The sequence below is a fragment of the Grampus griseus genome (genome assembly GCF_964374135.1).
Source record: "Grampus griseus genome assembly, chromosome: 14".
In the NCBI taxonomy this organism is placed as follows: Eukaryota; Metazoa; Chordata; class Mammalia; order Artiodactyla; family Delphinidae; genus Grampus; species Grampus griseus.
Window position 1 is genome coordinate 76,804,682 of NC_139008.1, and position 19,274 is coordinate 76,823,955.

Sequence of the window (19,274 nt, forward strand, 5' to 3'; positions counted from 1 at the left end):
GGCAATGGGATACGCTGCAAAGTTGCTGCGGTTATTATTACTGTTATCTTGATATTTCACCGCCTCAAGCCGCGCAAAGTTTTTATAGGACGAATGGGGGTGGATAACAGTTCCTTGACAGGTAGGAGGTGGGTCTGGGGAGGGGTCGGGCCAGGAGCCTCCGCCCCACAATGGGGCGGGCCGCTTAGGGTCGGTCCCGGTCGGCCTGCGGTCCCCAGCCTGAGCCCGGCTATGGCCCCGTGCGGCGCGGCGCCGATCCTGCCGCTGGCGCTCGCTCTGACCGCCGTGGCCGCGGTGTCGTGGGCACGGGGACCGTCGGGCACGCTCTGGTCCCGGCAGGGCTGCGCCGCGCTGGGCCGCTGCTGCCCGGGCCGTGACCCGACCTGCGCGGCCCGCGGGCCCCCTCGCTGCTTCTGCGATCAGGCGTGCAGAGAGGTCCGGGACTGCTGCCCCGACTACGCGCGGGCCTGTCCAGGTGCGCCCCCGGGAGCACGTGGCATGGGCGGAGCTCCCAGCGCGGAGGGGAGCAGGGTACCGGGGTGCGACGGTACAAGGAAGAGAGGAAGCCGCCCTCGGAGGGGGTTCTGGACCTGGAGGGGCGCAGGAGCAAGGGGGACGGGGACGCTCAGGACACCAGGCGAAGAGTGGGGCTGGAAAGGTGCGCGCGGAGAAAGATGCTCGGGCGGGCATGGACGCCGCTGCGCGAGTCTGGGGGAGGGGGCGGAATGGAGACGGATGCGAGGAGAATAGAGGGGCGTTTGGGAGGAGAGGGTGCGAGAGGCCTCCCCTCGCGCGGGACTTGGGAGGACCGCGCGAATATGGAGGGCTCGTGGAAGAGGCGCGCGAGCCAGGCTCTCGGGTGAGGGACGCGGGGCCCCCAACAGAAATAGGCTCGTGCGGGCACTGAGGGATGCAAGAGAGGAGGGGGCGAGAGAGAGCAGGGGGCGCACTCGCTAAGGAGGGCGCACGCGGCTGGAAGGGGTAAGAGGGAGGAGGGGGCGTATGCGATCATCAGGGCTCGTGAGGCGTGGAGGGGTTGCGAAGGCGCAGAGGGCGCTTGGGTGCCAGATTTAGCAAATAAAAATCCAAGATGCCCAGTTAAACTTAAATTTCAGTTAAATAACAAATACTTTTAAAGTATACATATGTCCTCAATATTGCACGGGCCATACTTATATTAAAACTTATTATTTTTCTGAAATTCAAATCTAACTGGCCGTCCTGTATTTTATCTGGCAACCTTAGCTGGCGGAAGGGCGTGGGGCATAGGGAGTGCGAGTGGGATCACGCACCACATCGCGGGCAAGGAGGTCACAAGGCAGATGGAGGGGGTGTTGAGAAGCCGAGAGAAAGGCTGAAGCCTGGAGAGGGTTTGGAGTGGAGGGACGCTGAGAGCCGAGAGAGGAAACGGGCTGGGTGGTCCGGAGAGGGGCGGAAGAACTGGGGGTGTGTGTGGAACAGGTTAAAACTTAGGTGAATGAGCCGGGGGAGGTATGAGGGGGTTGGGATGGGATGTACTGATCCCTGGGCAAGTAAAGTCCGGGCACTGCTCCCAGTGCCGGCCGTGGCCACCGGACCAGGGTCTAGGTCATTCCCTCTAGAGACCCCTGCCAGAGTGGTATCCACCAGGCTTTGAAATTAGGGTCCACTTTTGTTGAGCCCCCAGTGGGGAGGACTCCATCCTTTTTAAATTCCAGGAATAACCTTTTCACACCCATTGGACACAAAAATCTAAATTCTGTCACCTTGTCAAGCGGATATGATCTAACTTTCCTTTGTCAGGGAGAAGAGTGATTGATTGGAGCCCTCTACCTGGAGATATCAGTGGAGCTTCCTTCAGGAACTTATACTTAAATGAAGGCAGCTTTAAAACAATTCAAAATTGAAGGGATCCAACATTTATTGATCACCAACCTACTCTGTGGGCTGGGTCTCTCATCCAACCCGATTACTGTCTCACAGCACTCTGGGGCTCTGGTCTATAATAATGTCCCTACTCAGCAGATGGGAAGAGCGTGGCTCAGAGAGGAGCGGGCTTTGGCCAGCCAAGGTGATCCAGTAGGATTTGGACCTGGCGATCCCCTTTCTTCTAGCCCCTTGCTGCTTCTCACAACTTTGAGTGGCAAATGGTGGAAATTCAGGTAGCAGAGATGAAAAAGTAATTTTGGATGTGCTGTCTTCCCAAATCATAGCAAATGAGACTCCCCCAGATTAAACTTGCAGAAGGACTATCTTGGGAATGCTTTTGTACTCATCTGCTTCTGTGCAGAGAGTGCATGCAGCCGTGTGGTCATTCAGAGTGTAGGGCTGAGGTTCTTAGTTCAGCTGCACCCACAGGGGCTTCCCTGTCACACGGCAGGAGTGGGGACCCAGGAAGGGAACCAGGTAGAGGGATCAGTGATACTTTCCCACGGTTTGATCCACGCTGACAGAATCACACGATGTTATCAGCTCCCCGGGGGTTCCCGTTACATAAAGAGCTTGGACTGGTGGGCCCAGCAGCCTCAAAGCTTTGCCCACCTCTTTGTTTTGCTCCTTTGGGAAGGTGTCAAAAAGGCAGTAGGTCTAGGATCTGCCCCCTTGTCCAGGCTGGGCAGAGCTGAGGTCTTATGAATAGACCTGGGAAAAGTTCACTTTTCCACCTCCCAGGGGAGCAGAGCAGAAGGGGACATGGGGACCAGTTAGGAGGCAAGATATGTTTTTTCATGAGTGATTTAGGCGATAAAGTTGACTAACTTCAGGAATTGATTGTGGTAGAGGGAGGTGTTGAGGATGGCTTAAAAACAAACAAACAGGACTTCCCTGGTGGCGCAGTGGTTGAGAGTCTGCCTGCCGATGCAGGGGATGCGGGTTCGTGCCCCGGTCCGGGAGGATCCCACATGCCACGGGGCGGCTGGGCCCGTGAGCCATGGCCGCTGAGCCTGCGCGTCTGGAGCCTGTGCTCCGCAGCGGGAGAGGCCACAGCAGTGAGAGGTCCGTGTACCACAAAAAACAAACAAACCACTAACATTTACTGAGTACTTATTACCTGCTGGGGAGGTACTGTTTTAGGTGCTTTAAATAAATTGTCTCCTTTAAGCCTCATAACAGCCCGATGGAATAGATAGTGTTATCACGCCCATTTTACAGATGAGGCACGGAGACATGGAGAGGTAGCGAGCTACTCTGACTTGCCCAGCTATTAGGCAGTAGATCTAGGATTTGAACCCCAGCAGTCTGGCTCCAGATCACAATACCTTATGGTTGCTTGAGGGTGGGAGGACTTAAGCCTGTCGCAGGAGGGAAGCTCGAGCCCTCAGGTGAAACAGGAGCCCTTGACCTTGCCCACCTTCAGTTCAATTACATTGCTGGCCACCTGCTATGTGCCCAGCTCAGCTGGGACCAGTGGGGGCCAGAAAGATGGGACTCTGGTCCCCCTCAAGCTTATATTCTATTTTTGGGCAACAGGGTGGCTTGCTCAGTTAGAGCAAGCGGAGGCTTGGAAATGATTGGGGAGGATGGGGTGGGGTCAGGAAGAGGGTGGGTCTGGAGCGGCTAGTAAAACCTTAAAGGATGGACACCATTACTTCATGTTTTTCAAGTTCCTTACTGAATGTTTTTAAGTGTTTTATGCTCCTTAATTCTTACTTCAACCCTGTAGGGATCTAAGTCCCTACTTATGCACTTATGTGTTCATTGTGCTAGTCAGTACTCTGAGGGTTGTGACACAACTCGTATTACTTAAGCTAATAAGGGGATGTATTAGGACAGGTAACTGAGAAACAATCCATGGATTCTGACTTCAGGCATGGCTGGATCCAGGGACTCCAAGGATGTCATCGGGACTCTTTCCACCTCTCAGCTCTGCTTGTGTTAGTTTCAATCTCAGGCATGCTGTCACCGAGTGTTGATAAAGACAGTACCTAGTAGCTCCAAACTGGTGTCCCTAGTGGAATGAGAGATCCTTTTCCTAGTTATTCCAGCCAAACTCCTAAGGATGGTTCTCATAGGCCCAGTTTGGGTTGCATGCTCATTCACGATCCAATAAATCACTGAGCCTAGGGAGAAGGAATGTGTCAACGGGTCATGTCTGGGTCACCTATATACCCAATCCCAGGAGTGAGAAGGTGAGGTCAGTCCTACCCAAACTATGTGGACTGAGAGTGGGGAGGGTTGCTTCCTCAAAAGAAAACCGAGGCGGTGTTACCAGAAGATGGGGGTAAGGAGGCTGGGAGGGCAGAAATGACAGCTGCCCACTTCCAGCTGTAGCGGACCCTGCATTTCAGGGAACTCGAAGTAAAAGTGTGCTGAGACATCAAACAGGAGGAAGAGGAGGCAGGGGGTGACTGTGGATGCACTGGGGAAACACATTTTTAGCCGCTAGTGTTTACAAAAGACATTTTGTGAAAACACCTCAACAGGAGATGGAAACCAGTAAAGGATTTCAGGTGACAGGTCAGAACTGCATTCCAGAAAAATCCTTTTGCTAGACAGTGAGGAGGATGGACAGTCAGGGGGCTGGGCAGTGAGGTTCAGAGAAAAAGGTCGGGTTTGAATTGTCCAGAAAGGCATTTCCTGCTGAGCCTGGGCCTGTTGGCGGCAGGGCAGAGGGATCCAAGGGGACTGTGGGAAATTCAGCCTGGCTCCAGCAGGCTCTGCTGACATGATGTTATCTGGGTCTCCAGGGCTGGAAGAGCAACCTTAAAAGCTCCTCGCATCTCCCTCTTTTTCAGCTGCACTGATAAGCTAGAATTTCTCCTTTACTCAGAAAAAGGTGGGATGGCCTTTGTTTTGAGAAACGCTGCCATCTGGTGGTACCTTTCTGGAATGCCAACTTGCGGTCACATTTCCTTTGTGGTCGCTAAGGCACAATTTGCTCATTCAGAATTCACTGACTCTTTATTTACTGGGTCCCTATGTGTCAGGCACTGTGTTTGGTCCTGGAATTCAGCAGGGAACAAGGCCCCCGCCTCCACAGAGCTGACATTCTAGTTGAGGAGGCTGACAATATATGAATAATCACATGAACCGAGGTTGTGACCCTAGGTCTAGGTGAGGTGTGATGACAGTTCCCTGGGGGTGTCAGCTGTGCATCCTGCTTGGTGACATCACAGATGCCAGCGACATGGAAAGAATATGCGTAGGGTGGCATCTGCCTAATTTTCTGCAAAATCTCTCACCTGCCTGGCAGGGGATCATGGTGGGACTTTGGAAATTCCCTTGGTCCGGCTGCCCAGCCAGTGCCTGAATCTGGGCTGCCATCTCCTTGTCAGTTGTCCAGCCACTCTGTGAACACTGACACTAAACTCACTTTTTCTAGTAGATTTTTTTCTTTTCTTTTTAAAAAATATTTATTTATTTATTAACTAAGAGCAGGTTGCACCAGGTCTTAGTTGTGGCTTGCTAGCTCCTTAGTTGCAGCAGGTGGGCTGCTTAGTTACAGCATGCATGTGGGATCTAGTTCCTTGACCACGGATCGAACCCAGGCCCCCTGCATTGGGAGCACGGAGTCTTAACCACTGTGCCACCAGAGATGTCCCCACTAGCAGATTTTTCTATTGTAGATTATACTCTCTCACCTGGACAACTGCAGTAGCTGTTTTATTGGTTTTCCTGATTCTGCCCTGACCCCCATCCGGCAGCTAGAGACATCCTATTAAAACCTTAATAGTGATAATGTCACTCCTCTGCTCAGAACTTGGCAGTGGCTTTTCTTCATGCTTTGAATAAAGTCCAAGTTCCTTACAATAGTCATCAAGGCCCTGTATGCTATCACTGCCCGCCTCTGTCTGACATCACTTCCTGCCACTTTCCTTCCTGCTTTTTATGCTCTAGCCACACTGGCCTCCTCACTGTCCCTCCAGCATCTAACCAGGACTCTGCCTCAGGCCCTTTGCACTGCCTGTTCCCTCTCCCTGGAACATTTCCCCTCAGATACCTACACAGCTCCCTCCCTTACCTCCTCAGATGACCTTTGTCATGTAGGCCCCCCTTGACCCCTTTATCTAAAACAGTTTCTTGTCGCCCTGCACCTGCCACTCTTATCCTTCTTTGGATTTTCTCAGAGCATGGATTGCTAGTTGAAATTACCTCATATATTGTATTGTTTCTTGTCTGTTTCCCCTACTGAATGTCAGCTCCTCCAGGGCAGGCGCTTTTTCTGCTTTGCTCCTCTGTGTTCCCGGCACCCAGGCCAGTGCTTGGCATATAGTAGGCCCCAAATAGTTGTTGAATAAATGCAGAGAGTCCCCTGTTGTATTGAGTGTTTACTATCTTCCTAGTGCTGCACATCTGTCATTGCACCAATTCTGTGAGACTATAGCTGGAATCCAAGCTTGTGTGACTCCAGCGTCTTGGCTTGACTCAGATATTCAGTCTCCTTAAGCTCCACTTGCCTCTTCTGTGAGATGGATTTGACAATAACGCAAATACATACATATATATATATATATATATATATGTAGGAGTTGGGGTTCTGGCGAATGACAGGTGGTACGCCCAGAAGAGTTGAATGGAACATAATTTGACAAGGGTTCCATTCGCTATGGTGCGGGCAGGAGGAAGTGGTGTTATAGGAGCCTGGTGAGGGCAGGATCCATGGCTGAGGGGCCCCTCCATGCAGGACTGAGGGTGAGGTGGGTGGAGGGGCAATAAACACCTGGGCTGCACTCTCCTCCCCATGGGTGCCTCACTGGCTAAACTCAATCAGCGGCCAGGGGGCCTCTCTGATGCACAGGCTTCCCTGGGGGGCAGAGGGCACAAAGAAGGACCCTAAAGTTGTTGTGAGGATTACATGAAGTCCGGGACTTGACCTGCCTGGTCCAGCAGCAGTGACATAATTGACATCGTTATTAGGTGGGTGTTGAAAGCAATAGATGATTGTTCTACTGTCGTACTTTATTTCCTCCTTCCCTCCTTCCCCTGAGCATTTCAACTCTGCTCAGAGTTGAGAGCCATGCAAGGAGTATGTGACTTCCTGAGGTGCCAGAAGCAACACTGTCTGTGTTTACAACACAATCACCTCCTTCCCTCAGTTCAAGAATATACACTTTTTTTTTTCTTCGCATTTTCAAGTTGCTGAACTAGGATATGTCTCATAGCCGGTGAATGTTTGTCATGAGGACAGACCTGGTCTTTCTTGTTCCCCACGGTGTCTCCAGCACCTAGGACAGTGCCCAGCTCACAGGAGATGCTCGGTAAATGTTTGTGGAATGAGTGAACTAATTCTGACAGCAGTAGTGCCCTGTGTGTTCACAAGTGTCTCTGTGTGTGTGTGTGTGTGTGTGTGTGTGTGTGTGTGTGAGAGAGAGAGAGAGAGAGAGAGAGGGAGAGAGAGAGACTGTCAAGGCCTGTCAAGAAACGCTTGACAATTTCTTTTTTTTTTTTTTTTAATATTTAGTTAGTTTGGCTGCACTGGGTCTTAGTTGTGGCACGTGGGATCCTCTAGTTGTGGCATGAGAGCTCTTAGTTGCAGCATGCGGACTTAGTTGCAGCATGCATGCAGGATCTAGTCCCCGACCAGGGATCAAACCCGGGCTGCCTGCATTTGGAGCATGCAGTCTTACCCACTGGACCACCAGGGAAGTCCATGGCTTGACAATTTCTTGTCAAGAAATTCTGAAGGTCCCACGTTTTGGCCAGATGGCCTTCCCTGTCTGGTTTGGCCCAGTCCTGGTCTGGGACTGTGGACTTGGGTGAAGAAGCTGAAGGTCTCAAAGGCCACATCACCAGAAAATACCTACTCACTGGGCCCCTGACTGTGGTAGCACAGGGAGCATCTCATGGACATGGACACCCAGCAACTTCCTTCTTTTTTTATGGTGAAATATTTCAGACCTAGCCCAATGTGGAGAGAACAATATAATAAACCCTCATAAAAAGCTAAGAAATAAGCCTAGATGAATACCACTGGAGCTTCTGCATTCCTGCCCTTTCTCCTCAGAGGTAACTGCTATGCTGAATTTGGTATTTATAATTCCCGCGGAGGGGTGTGTGTGTGTGTGTGTGTGTGTGTGTGTGTGTGTGTGTGTGTGTGTGTGTGTGTGTGTGTGTGTGTGTGTGTGTGTGTGTGTGTGTGTATATATATACACACACATATATATATTCAATGTATATAAAATATATACAGTCAGTTCTCATGATGGATGGTAGTTACAGTCTATAAAATCCCCATGAACACTGAATTGACAAGTACTGAACCGTTGCTCCTAGGGGAAATATGTACACACCTATCTCACACAGATTATAATCTTAAATCCTAAATACAACTCATTCTCGTAGATTCTCTTTTAAAAAAGGGAAGAACAAGATTCAGAGGTATTAAGTGACTGGCCCGAGAGTGCCCCACTAACAGGTGTCAGAGCTGGAATTCAAACCCCGTCCTCCTGGTCCCAGAGCTGGAGCTCCTTGAACTGCACCACACAGTCACTGGCTCCCTCCATCCAAGAAGGCAGATCGGGGCCTTGTTTGACCTCAGCTGCAAATGTGCATGTTGGGTGACTCCGAATTTTTGCTGTTCTGCATATGTCTGTGCATGACTACAAAAGCGCCTCAAATATTGGTTCGGAGGTTACAAATCAATTTTTAGCAAATAGGTAAATTCACAAATACCAAATCTGTGAATAGTGAAGACTGACATATATATACTTAGGTATATATATATCAATACAATATCATATGTATGTGATATATACATATATAGTATCATATATATGTAATATATGTATATTACCTATATGAGTTCTTAAACACTATATAGCACTCTTTTTCATTTTTTAAGACTGTATCTAAATAGTATCACACCAGAAATAGCTTCTGCAAGAGGCTTCTTTCCATCCACGTTGTTGCTAGTCATGGTTTGCTTCATGGCGGCAGAGGAATAGCTAGTGTTTACTGAGCACTTGCTGTGTGCCAGGAGTGAACGCTTTATACGTCACATCTGGTTGAATCCTCAAGGCCACACTATCAGGTGAATACTATTCTTATACCCATTTGACAGGGGAAGAAACTGAGGCACAGGGAGGTGAAATCAGTTGTCATAAGTGTCTAGGAAATGTTAATTGGAGGAATGGGTGATGGAAACCACTGGAATGATTGCCAACAGGATGATGGGTAAAGAGAACGTGGAATTCTAAGTTTAGGTAGACATATACGTCTACCAAATTTGTCATAGAGAAACTTTTAAGGCACACATGGATTCAGGTTTGCTGAAGTTCTGGTGCTCACTGTGGTGTTTTGGGGGGTTCGGTTTGTGGGGAAGGTGGACAAGACCTGGCCGCTGCCCAAATTCCATAGCAGTTGTCCTTGGAGACGCCACCTTCTCTTCCAGCGGTCTCCTGCGTCGTGGCAGAGTGGAGCAGCTGGAGTCGCTGTGTCAAGCCCTGCCAGGTCTCTTACCGTCTCCGCCAAAGGCATGTCCTGCAGGAGCCAAGAAACGGGGGTGCTCCCTGCCCCCCACTGGAAGAACGGGCTGGCTGCGTGGAGTACTGGAGCCACCAGGGGGTGGAGTGCCAACAGTCCTTGCGTGAGTTGGGGTGGCCTTGGGGGTGGCTGTCAGAGGGAAGAGCCTGGCCGGACCGCAGGGCCCTCCATAAGTTTCCGTGTGGGGTCTGAGTTTAGGGTGGGACTTTGCCCTCCTTTTCCCTCATCCCCCTCCTCACCCTCTGAATGAGGTAAGAAGCTCTGACTTCCTCTGGGCATCTCGATATCTTCTTTCTGCTCATCTCCCATTGTGAATCAGTCAGGGCTTTGTTTACATGAAGATGACAGGAAACCCATTTTAAACTGACCGGAGCAAAAATGTGTGGCTCATGTAACTAAGATCTCAGGGTCTGCATTCAGGCATGGCTGGATCTAGGAGCTCAAGCAATGTTGCCAGGAACCTATCTCCATCTCTCAGCTCTGTTTTCTAATGAGTTGGCCTCATTCTCAGGTAGGCATTCCCCCTGTAATGGTCTTTGATAGTTCCCGGCTTCCCTGCAACCAGCCTAGCAGCTGGAAGAAAAGGCCTCTTTCCCCTTAGTTTCAGCACATGTCCTTCGTTTCACCAAACCTTACCGCAGTGTCACCCTCCTGTTTTAAATTCTCCAATAGGTATCCCGCACCCTCGTGAAGCCCAAACTCATCATCATGGTCTACAAGCTCAAGTGCTCTGGCTCTTACCTGCTGTGACCTCACCTTCCTTCTTCTGTCTACATTTTAAAGGATCATTCTGTTCACTGTGGGGACAGGAGACTGAAAGGGGTCAGAGGGCAGCGGGGAGGCCAGGGAAGAGGTGACTGCAGCGGTACAGGCAAGAGAGGAAGGTGTCTGGACCAGGATGGTGGCAGTGGGGTGATGAAAGAGGGAATGTCATTTCCTCTGCCTGAAATCCTCCTCCCTCTCCTTTGCCACCCACATCTAACTTGCCTGGTTCATCGCTTCCTGTGTAGATGTCAGTTTTCTCCAGGAAGATTTTCCTGACTGCCCCTACTACTGCCCCTACATGCCATCTGCCATGCACTTGGCCACATTACTTGACTCTGTGAGGCCAGTGTTACTACGCATTTTACAGAAGGGGAAACCAAGGCTCAGGGAGGCACAACACCTGCCCAAGATACATGGCTCATCCTGCATCATTTTATTCAACGCTGACAATAACCGTATGATATAGATTCTAGTATTATACTCATTTTTTTTTTTTTTTTTTTTTTGCGGTATGTGGGCCTCTCACTGCTGTGGCCTCTCCCGTTGAGGAGCACAGGCTCCGGACACGCAGGCTCAGCGGCCATGGCTCACGGGCCCAGCCGCTCCGCGGTATGTGGGATCTTCCCGGGCCGGGGCACGAACCCGCGTCCCCTGCATCGGCAGGCGGACTCTCAACCACTGCGCCACCAGGGAAGCCCTAGTATTATACTCATTTTGCTGATGAGGAGACTGAGGCTCTGAAAGGACCAAGATCACTGAGATGTAAGAGGGGGAGCTGGAACCAGAATCTGGGCTTCTCTGGGGCTCTCCTCGCTGCTCTAGGCTACGCCAAAAGCAGCACTGGATGTTGGAAGAGAAGAGAAAAGGGAAGTTGTGTATTAAGTGTGTTACCTTCTCTCGATCACAAGCATTAATTAGTTCAACACCATATCTTTGATTCAGCCCCATCACTCAGAATGGGCAGGGGTAGGGACATCTTTGGGCTCTTTTTCCCCCTAAGGAATCACCAACCTCTCATGGACTGACCCTCAATTCTCCTCTGTGTTCTCCTCTGTCTGCTCCAGGAAGGAAGAGGCTTGGAAGTTGGCCCAACAAGATAATTTTATTAATTCATTTATCTGTCCATACTTCTGTCCCCCTTTTCTTCCATCCTTACATTTTCCCACCTATTCATTCATCTATGCATCTGGTTCTTTTATCCCTTCATCTGTCCATCGACCTATCATGTCTTCATCCATCCTTCTTTCCATTCATCATCTCTGTCTCTCCTTTTTTCCATCCTCCCATCTTCCCATTTACTCATCACCCATCCATTCTTCCTTTCTTATATCATTTCAGCCACCCAACCATCCATTCAGTTATTAACTCATCTCTTTTTTTCTCACTCACTCACTTATTCATTCATCAAAATCATTCATTTGAAGAACTTTTTATTGAGACTCACTATACAACCCACTGTGCTAGGCCCTGAATCTAAGAGATAAATATGATCCTGCCTCCATCATTGCATAAGGGGTACTTGTGGGGACCATCTACCCAGTTACAAGACCCCACAGTCTCCTTAGGGCTACCATAGACATGACTCTGACACCAGGAGTACCTAATCGTGCTTCCTGTGGTGTCATAGCCTTGGGGGCGGTGGTGCTGGGCTACCTGACTCTGTTTTCTCCTTGGCCCACAGTCCCTGCTCTGATAACCACAGGCAGCTACGGGAAAGAACGAGAAAAGCGAGGTGTCCCCAAGAAGCAGGAGACAATAGGGTAAGTGGAAGCAAATGAACCCAAAGTCAAACTCAGATTTGTGAACATTTTTCCTTGGATTAGACTTTCATCATGTTTCTCTCTTCCTTTTTTTTTTTTTTTTTTTTTGCGGTACATGGGCCTCTCACTGTTGTGGCCTCTCCCGTTGCGGAGCACAGGCTCTGGACGCACAGGCCCAGTGGCCATGGCTCACGGGCCCAGCCACTCCACGGCACATGGGATCTTCCCAGACCGGGGCACGAACCCGTGTCCCCTGCACTGGCAGGCGGACTCTCAGCCACTGCGCCACCAGGGAAGCCCTCTCTCTTCCTTTAACATCTCCCCATTTCTTGTCCTGTTACATTTGTAAACCCATGAACATGAACTTTGAGTCCTTAATGCCTGGTCTCTATTCAGCTTCATTCACTTACTCATTCACTCAGTGTTTATTGTTTATACGACAGGTATGTTTATGTTGTTTATATGCGTTAGGCCTTGGGTCTACAGCAAGGAAGAGAAAAGGACAGAAATACTTGTCCTCATGGAGTCAGACAATAAACAAACACATAGCCTGTCAAATAGTGCTAAGTGCTATGGAGAAAAATGAAGCAGGGAAGAGGGTGGGTGTGCCAGGGACACCCTTGTTTAGAGGAACTAAGATATTGAAGAGGTTATCTGGGGGAAGAGCATGACTGGCAGAGGGACTAGCAAGTGCAAAAGTCCTGAGGCAGGACATGCCCGGTGTTCAGGGATCAGCAAGTAGTTCAGGCTGGAATTCAGGGAGAGTGAGAGAGAGTAGGAAATATGATATATTGGGGGGAGGGGGGTGGTCAGATCACACAGGGTCTACAGGCTGTGGTGGGAAGTTGGGTACTTTCTCTGCATGAGTTGGAGTCATGGGAGGGTTTTGGGCAGAGGAATGACAGGATCTGACTTAGGTTTTCACAGGGTCCCTTTGGATACTATTTGGAGAATGGATCGTAGAGAGGCAAGGAGGGAACCAGGGAGACCAATGCGGGGCCTACAGCAATGGTCCACATGAGAAATGAAGGTGGTTTGGACCAGGGTGGTAGCCCTGTGCCTTTGAAGGGTGGATTTCAGGGACTGGAGTCAGACAGTGTGTTGCCGATGGTGGTGATGAGGTCAAGCATCTAGGACAGTGCCTGGCACATGACAGATACTCAACAAATATTAATTGAAAGAATAAGATCTGAACTAAGGCAGTGTTAAGGGAGATGGAGAGGAGAGCTCTATTTGCTAGGATTCCTTTCACTGCAAGGCACAGAAACTCAGCTCAAACTGGCTCAGGTGAAAAGGAGAATTATTGGTTCCTATAACTGAGAGGGAAGTTTTGAAATAATATTACTTCAAGCATGAACTGGAGCCAAGAGGTCAAATATTATCAGGACTCCCTCTCCCCTTTCTGCCTTCATATACTGGCTTCATTCTCAAGCAGGCTCTCTCCCTGTAGTAGCCAAGATGCCCACGAGCAGCCCCACATCCCCCCAGCTTAGCAGCCCCAGCTGACGGGGTCCTTCCTCCCAGTCTCATTGTGTAATTTCTGGAGGAGGTTGATTGGTCCTGCTTGGATCCTAGGCCCATCCCTGAACCAATCACTGTGACCCAGATGATGGGACCTCTGATTGGTCAGCTTGAATCATCTGTCCACTCTAGGGGCAGGTATGGGGAGCCAGGACCAGGCATCCTGATTGATTGCCCCTCCAAGACCACGTAGGGTGAGGACAAGAGTTCCCCAAATAAACCACCAAAAGAGCAAAGAGAAAGAACGTTGGGAAGGTGAAAATTCCAATTATCACAGGCTTCTGGCAAGGACAGGTTCCTGAGGCGTTCTGGGGCAGCTGAGAGGAAAGGGCTCTGGGCCGGCTTTGGGCTGTTCCTGGAAGAAAACTGTCCAGTCCTTGGGCTTCCCAGCGGCTGCAGCCACCAGGGGGCAGCAGCCACCAGGGGGCAGCAGCCCCACACAATAACCTCCCGGGGTCCTTGACAAGCTGCATCTCTTGCAGCAGGGAGTGCCATTTACCACTACTTGTAGAAAAAGTTGGGTCGAAGTAAAATTTTAGCAAATTGGGTCTTAATTCAGATACTCCAGAATGGGACAGTTATTTAAATAATTCTTGCAGTGACTCTTTTCTGTAAAATAGGATCTTTTGCGAAATGTGGTGGAGTGCTTATTGAGGCTTTTGGGGTTAGGCGGTTCCATTTTAGGCACTACCACTTATTAGCTGTGTGACTCTGGACAAGTTACCTTTCTGCTCCTCGGTTTCCTAATCTGTAAGCTGGGGCCAAGATCTACCTTGCAGGGTTTCCCTATTCCATTGGACCAAATGATTCGGCAAATTTTTGTCGAGCCAGGTCCTAGTCTAGGACTTGGACACAACAGTGAACAAAACAGATACAAATTCCTGCCTTTGTGGAGCTGACATTACTGCGGGGGAGAGAGATGAGAAGTAAACAATATAATCTTTTGGATAAGGTGTTTGAAGAACTGACCCATGGAAGCCCTCAATGATGTTAACTTGAAAAAGCAGGAGCCAAGTCTCATGGACGCAGATTGAGTTGCCCAAAAGGCTTCTTCTGTAGCAGGGAGAAATTGTATCAACCTGAGCCTGCATAGGGCTAGGTACACAGTAGGTGTTGCATAAATGCTCACAGGTGTTTGGGGTGGTGTCTTCCTGTGTGGCTGCAGGTACTGTGTCCAGTTCCGGCTGGGGCCCGTTCCAGGGAGCTGCCAGCAGGTGAGGGCGCCCCATGCCCAGTGGACAAGGTATCTGACCCAGGGCCACACAGTTTGTGTGAGGTGTGAGTGGCCTGCCCAGGATGCCAGGAGCCAGCGCTGCTACGGGGATGGTGGAGGGGCCGGAGGGTAAGCCATGGGACTCGGGCATGGGGAAGTACGACTGTAGAGCCTGGGGCCTCTCTGCAGCCTGAGAGACGAAGGTGCCCAGGGAGTGGGAGCCTGTTTCCTGGCCAGGGCAGGGCGCAGGAGGGTTCTGATCCCAGTGTCTGAGGAGGAGCAGCTCCTGCCATTTCCAGCTGTGTGACCTTGGGCGATCTCACAACCTCTCTGAACCTCAATTTCCTTATCTGAAAATGCAGATAATAAGAGGACCTCCTCATGGGGCAATGATGAAAGTGAAGTGAGATTGTGCAAGTTGAAGACTTAGCATAGCTCCTGACATCCAGAAAGTACTCAAGAAAAGGGAGCTGGTTTCATTGTTGAATCCTTACAATTCCCTTAAAAGCCAAGTTTGGTTACCCTCATTTTATAGATGGGGCAACAGAGGCTCAGAGAGGCATTGTGACTTAGTCAAGGTCACACAGGATTTGACCCAGATTTGGCTGTTATCATCCCCCTAGACTCCTCCCACAAGGGCAAATGTCTTGGAAAGCACTTAGCATTACAATAGTAGCTAAAGTTTATTGAGTGCCTACTATGTGCCAAGCATTATTCTAAACTCTATATTCATTCATTCATTCAATACATATTTGTTGAGCACTTACCATTGAGCATGTGCCAGACAATGTTTTGGGTACTGGGGAGATGCAGTGAACAAAGGAGCTGTGGTCCTTCTCTTATGGAGACACATTCTGCTCTGAGGAGGCAGACATTAGGCAAGTAAACCTGTAATTTGTCAGATGGGAGATAAGTGTTAGGGAAAGAAAGCAGAATCGGGGAAGTTCTGGGGATTTTTTTTTTTTTTTAAGGAAGGTGACACTAAGGAGGTGACACTTGGACAGAGTTCAGAAGGAAATGAGGGAGGTAGACATGTGGAGGTTTGGGGGAAGGGTATTCCAGGCAGAGGGAACAGCAAGTGCAAAAGTCCTGAGGCGGGAGCGTGCCACCATTGAGGCTGGCGTGGAATGAGCAAGGGGGAGCGTGGAAGGAGGTGAGGACACATTGACACACAGGATGCCCTTGAAACATTCCAAGAGCCCAAAGTGGATACTTTCGGGATCCTCTCCTTCTAGATGAGGAGACTGATTCACAAAGAGGTGCCCGAGGTCACACATGTAGCAAGTGGCAGAAACAGGCTTTGAACCTAAATTTCTCAGACTCCTTGGCCAAGCTCTAAAGACAAGTCTAGACTGTTTTCCACTGACTGTACTTTTCCATGCAGGGATTATTAGACTGTAGGAACAAGAGCTCTCTCTGGGGTCTCTCCAGGGAGTTCTCCCATTTCTAAGGATGTTAGTTTCCTGACTTTTAAAATTGAGCAGCCCTGCTCACTGTAAACCTAGAGCAGGGAATGCCAGTGCCTGTTGGGGTGTTAGGGACAGATGTATCTGAATGAGAGGCATTGGGACTGCACAGATCTGGGTTCAAACCCCACTTCTGGCCCTTACTAGGTATGTGACTCTGGGCAAACCCTTCTTACCCTGACAGTCCCCACCACTCAGATGGTGGGAAGGATCCTGAGCCCTTTGCACAGCACCTGGCTCCTCATAGATGCTTAGTAGTGGAAGCTGCTCTTGTCATGTTTAACCTATAAAATGGGTATAATAATATATGTACTTTGTGAAAATGACACGTGATAAATGTGATGAACCTGGCACATAGTAGGTGCCCAATAAATAAATGGCAGACAATAGGGAGGCCCTCTCAACCAACCTTCCTCCAACCTCTCCCCTCCACCACTTACTCGTCCTAGACCTGAGATTCTACCATTAGAGATTCATTCTTTGGACTAGATGCTCACTTATTAGAGCCTCAGTTTACTTATCCATCTTTGAATAAGCCTTTCTAGCCCTAAAACTCTGATTAATCCCAAACTTCTCTTTTTGGATGCAAATACTCCAGGAACATGGCACTTTGGTGAGGCTGAGATGAGGGTCGCAGGGACTGCCGCCTCTACCAGGCATGGGTAGAGATGGAAAGCAGAGTCAGGTCTGTGCCAGGCAGGGGCATCTTTCTCTGCTCCCACCCCAGCCAGGCCAGGCTCACAGAACAGGTGACGGAAGGTCTGATTGGGGGCATGAGCTCACCAGGCAGGACTGGGCAGAGGAGGAGGATCAAAGTGAGGATGGAGAATCGAGCTGCCAGCCAGATTCTTTCCGTGGGCAGCTGGTGAGGGCGGGCATGCGAAGGGCCCAGCCCCGGGGAGGGTGAGCCTGCCATTTGGGGATTTTAGGACGGTTTATTTAGCATGAGAAGTGTCTCTGAGTTTGGGACAAGCAGAAGGAACACCTGCTATAGTCATGCACCTACTGTGTGCTGGGCACCAAGTGGGTGCTTTAGATGTGAGCTCCCACTCAAGCCTCACAAGCCCTGTTGAGACAAGGGACATTCATTCCATTTCATACACTGAGGATGGCAATAACAATGGTAACTTTAAATGCTATCGTTTGTGAAGTGCCTATTAGGTGCGAGGCACTGTGCTTAGAAGCTTAGAACAGTGCCTGGCACATAAGACAATCTGTGTGTGTTATTATTGCCATTATTTGCATTTTTAAAAGATGTGAATTATACCTACAGAGAATTGGCTAAAACATATATGAACAGGTTAATAAATGTTTGCAAAGAGGACACATCTGGGTAGTCACCACCCAGGCAAGGAACAGAACCTGGCTAGCCCCGCAGTCCCACCCCCAACCGCAGCCCCTCCCCTCCCCACAGAGGAGACCACCATCCTGACTTTTATGGTAATCCACTGTACAGTTTTCTTTATAGCTTTACTCAACTCGGTGCAGATCCCTAAACACTACAGTTTAAATTTTCCCCCCCAAACTTCACATATATAAAGTGGTACAGGATGTACCTTTTAGAATTCGACTTCCTTTGCTCGACATGCGGTTTGCAAGGTCCGTGCACGTGGCTGCCTTGTAGCACTGGATGGTTCATTCTTGTTGCTGAAATGGTTAGCTATTATTGTCATGATCATTTTTACTTTCTCTGCACACAGCATCTCATCAAACCCTCCCAACATTTCAGAGGGGTGGAGATTACAGTTATCTGTTATTCATTGAAGAGTCAGAGGCTCCTAGCAGCTGGGTCATGAACCTCCCCACCCCACCATTCCAAAACCTTTCTTAATCACTCCACTCTGTTAAGGATGTCTTAGTGTTAAGGATGTCTTAGTTAAGGATGTCTTAGTGTCACCAGACCCTAAGAGCCAAGTCTGGATTGCCCCGGGTGGCCTCTAGGGTCAGCAGTTCTGCGGCCAGCCCAACTTCTTCATCAGACACAGTAGACACAGGGCCCAGTGCCCACACATGTTCAGGCTCCACAAAAATGCTTTAATTTTATCCTCTTAAAATCAGAAGAAATAAGATGTAATAGTAGTGAAGATCTGATACTGACTCCAGCCCGGATTATATTTATCTTTTTATAATGCAGTTGTAAACATTTTTGCATGGAGAAGGGGCCCGTGAAAGCAAATAGCCCTGGTGCCCAGGGGAGTCATGACGCCGCTGAAGCAGCCCCATGTCTTGCAGGCACCAGCTGTCGCTGTGGCAAGCAGCCGGCCACCCCCGGTGCCGAGGGACCTGGGAGAGGCTTGGGCAGCTCCGGGACTGTTCCTGCCCCGAGGTCCACAGCCTCGTCTTCCTCTAGCAGCGATGACCCCCGTCTGTCCAGAGCCCTTCTTTCCAAAGCCTCCCTGGGTGGCAGGGAAACCCCCAGGGCTTGGGATCCTCCAGGACGAGGGAGTGGGGAGAAACCTGCACATTTGAGACTGAAGGAACAAGCCTTGTCCTTATGCTGACACTGAAAATAGCTTTATGTTTCCACTGGGTGCCAGCTGAGTCACAGCCTTACTGCCATCTCCCTCTAGTTCAGGGCTTCCCAAATTTCATCTCCTAAATACACCCTTCTCCATTTTGCCCTATTTTCCTTACCTGTACCTTTTTCTTTTTGACACCCCAACTCACTCATCCTTTTTTTTTTTTACTTAAATAAATTTTTTTTAAAAGGAAGCTTATACTTACATATATGTGTATAAATAGGAAATGTTTTTTTCAAAAAATCACAACTAGAAATGAAAATAAATAACAGTAGCAAACATTCATTAAGGTACAAGTACTGTAGGTACAGTGTGCCAAGCCCTGTCCTGGCCCTTTACACATACTGACTCACTGGATCCTGAGTTAGGTGCAGTTATTATCCCCATTTTACATGGGCCGAAACTGAGGCACAGAGAGGTTAAGTTACTCGCCCCAGGACACAAAGCTAGTGAGTGGCAGAGTGGGGATTTGAAACCCATGAGCTATACCTACTGCTAAGATTTTCTGCACGAGCAGTACATCAGCTCCAGGAGGGCAAGGTTTTTGGTCTGTCTTGTTCCCTGCTGTGTCCCCTGTGCCTAGAATAGTGTCTGGTACGCCATAATGCTCAATAAATATTTGCTGAATAAA

The 19,274-nt window shown here is 49.5% G+C and overlaps 1 protein-coding gene across 1 annotated transcript; it reads left to right on the top strand.

The window, feature by feature from the left end:
• Positions 1 to 231: 231 nt before the first annotated feature.
• On the top strand, positions 232 to 18,474 carry LOC309832781 (somatomedin-B and thrombospondin type-1 domain-containing protein-like; the record flags this gene model as incomplete). The annotated part of the gene is made up of 5 exons (XM_082670748.1): positions 232 to 475; positions 9,308 to 9,502; positions 11,846 to 11,924; positions 14,611 to 14,787; positions 18,357 to 18,474. 5 exons carry the CDS (start codon positions 232 to 234, stop codon positions 18,472 to 18,474), a joined length of 813 nt encoding a protein of 270 aa, XP_082526874.1.
• Between the last annotated feature and the right edge of the window lie 800 nt (positions 18,475 to 19,274).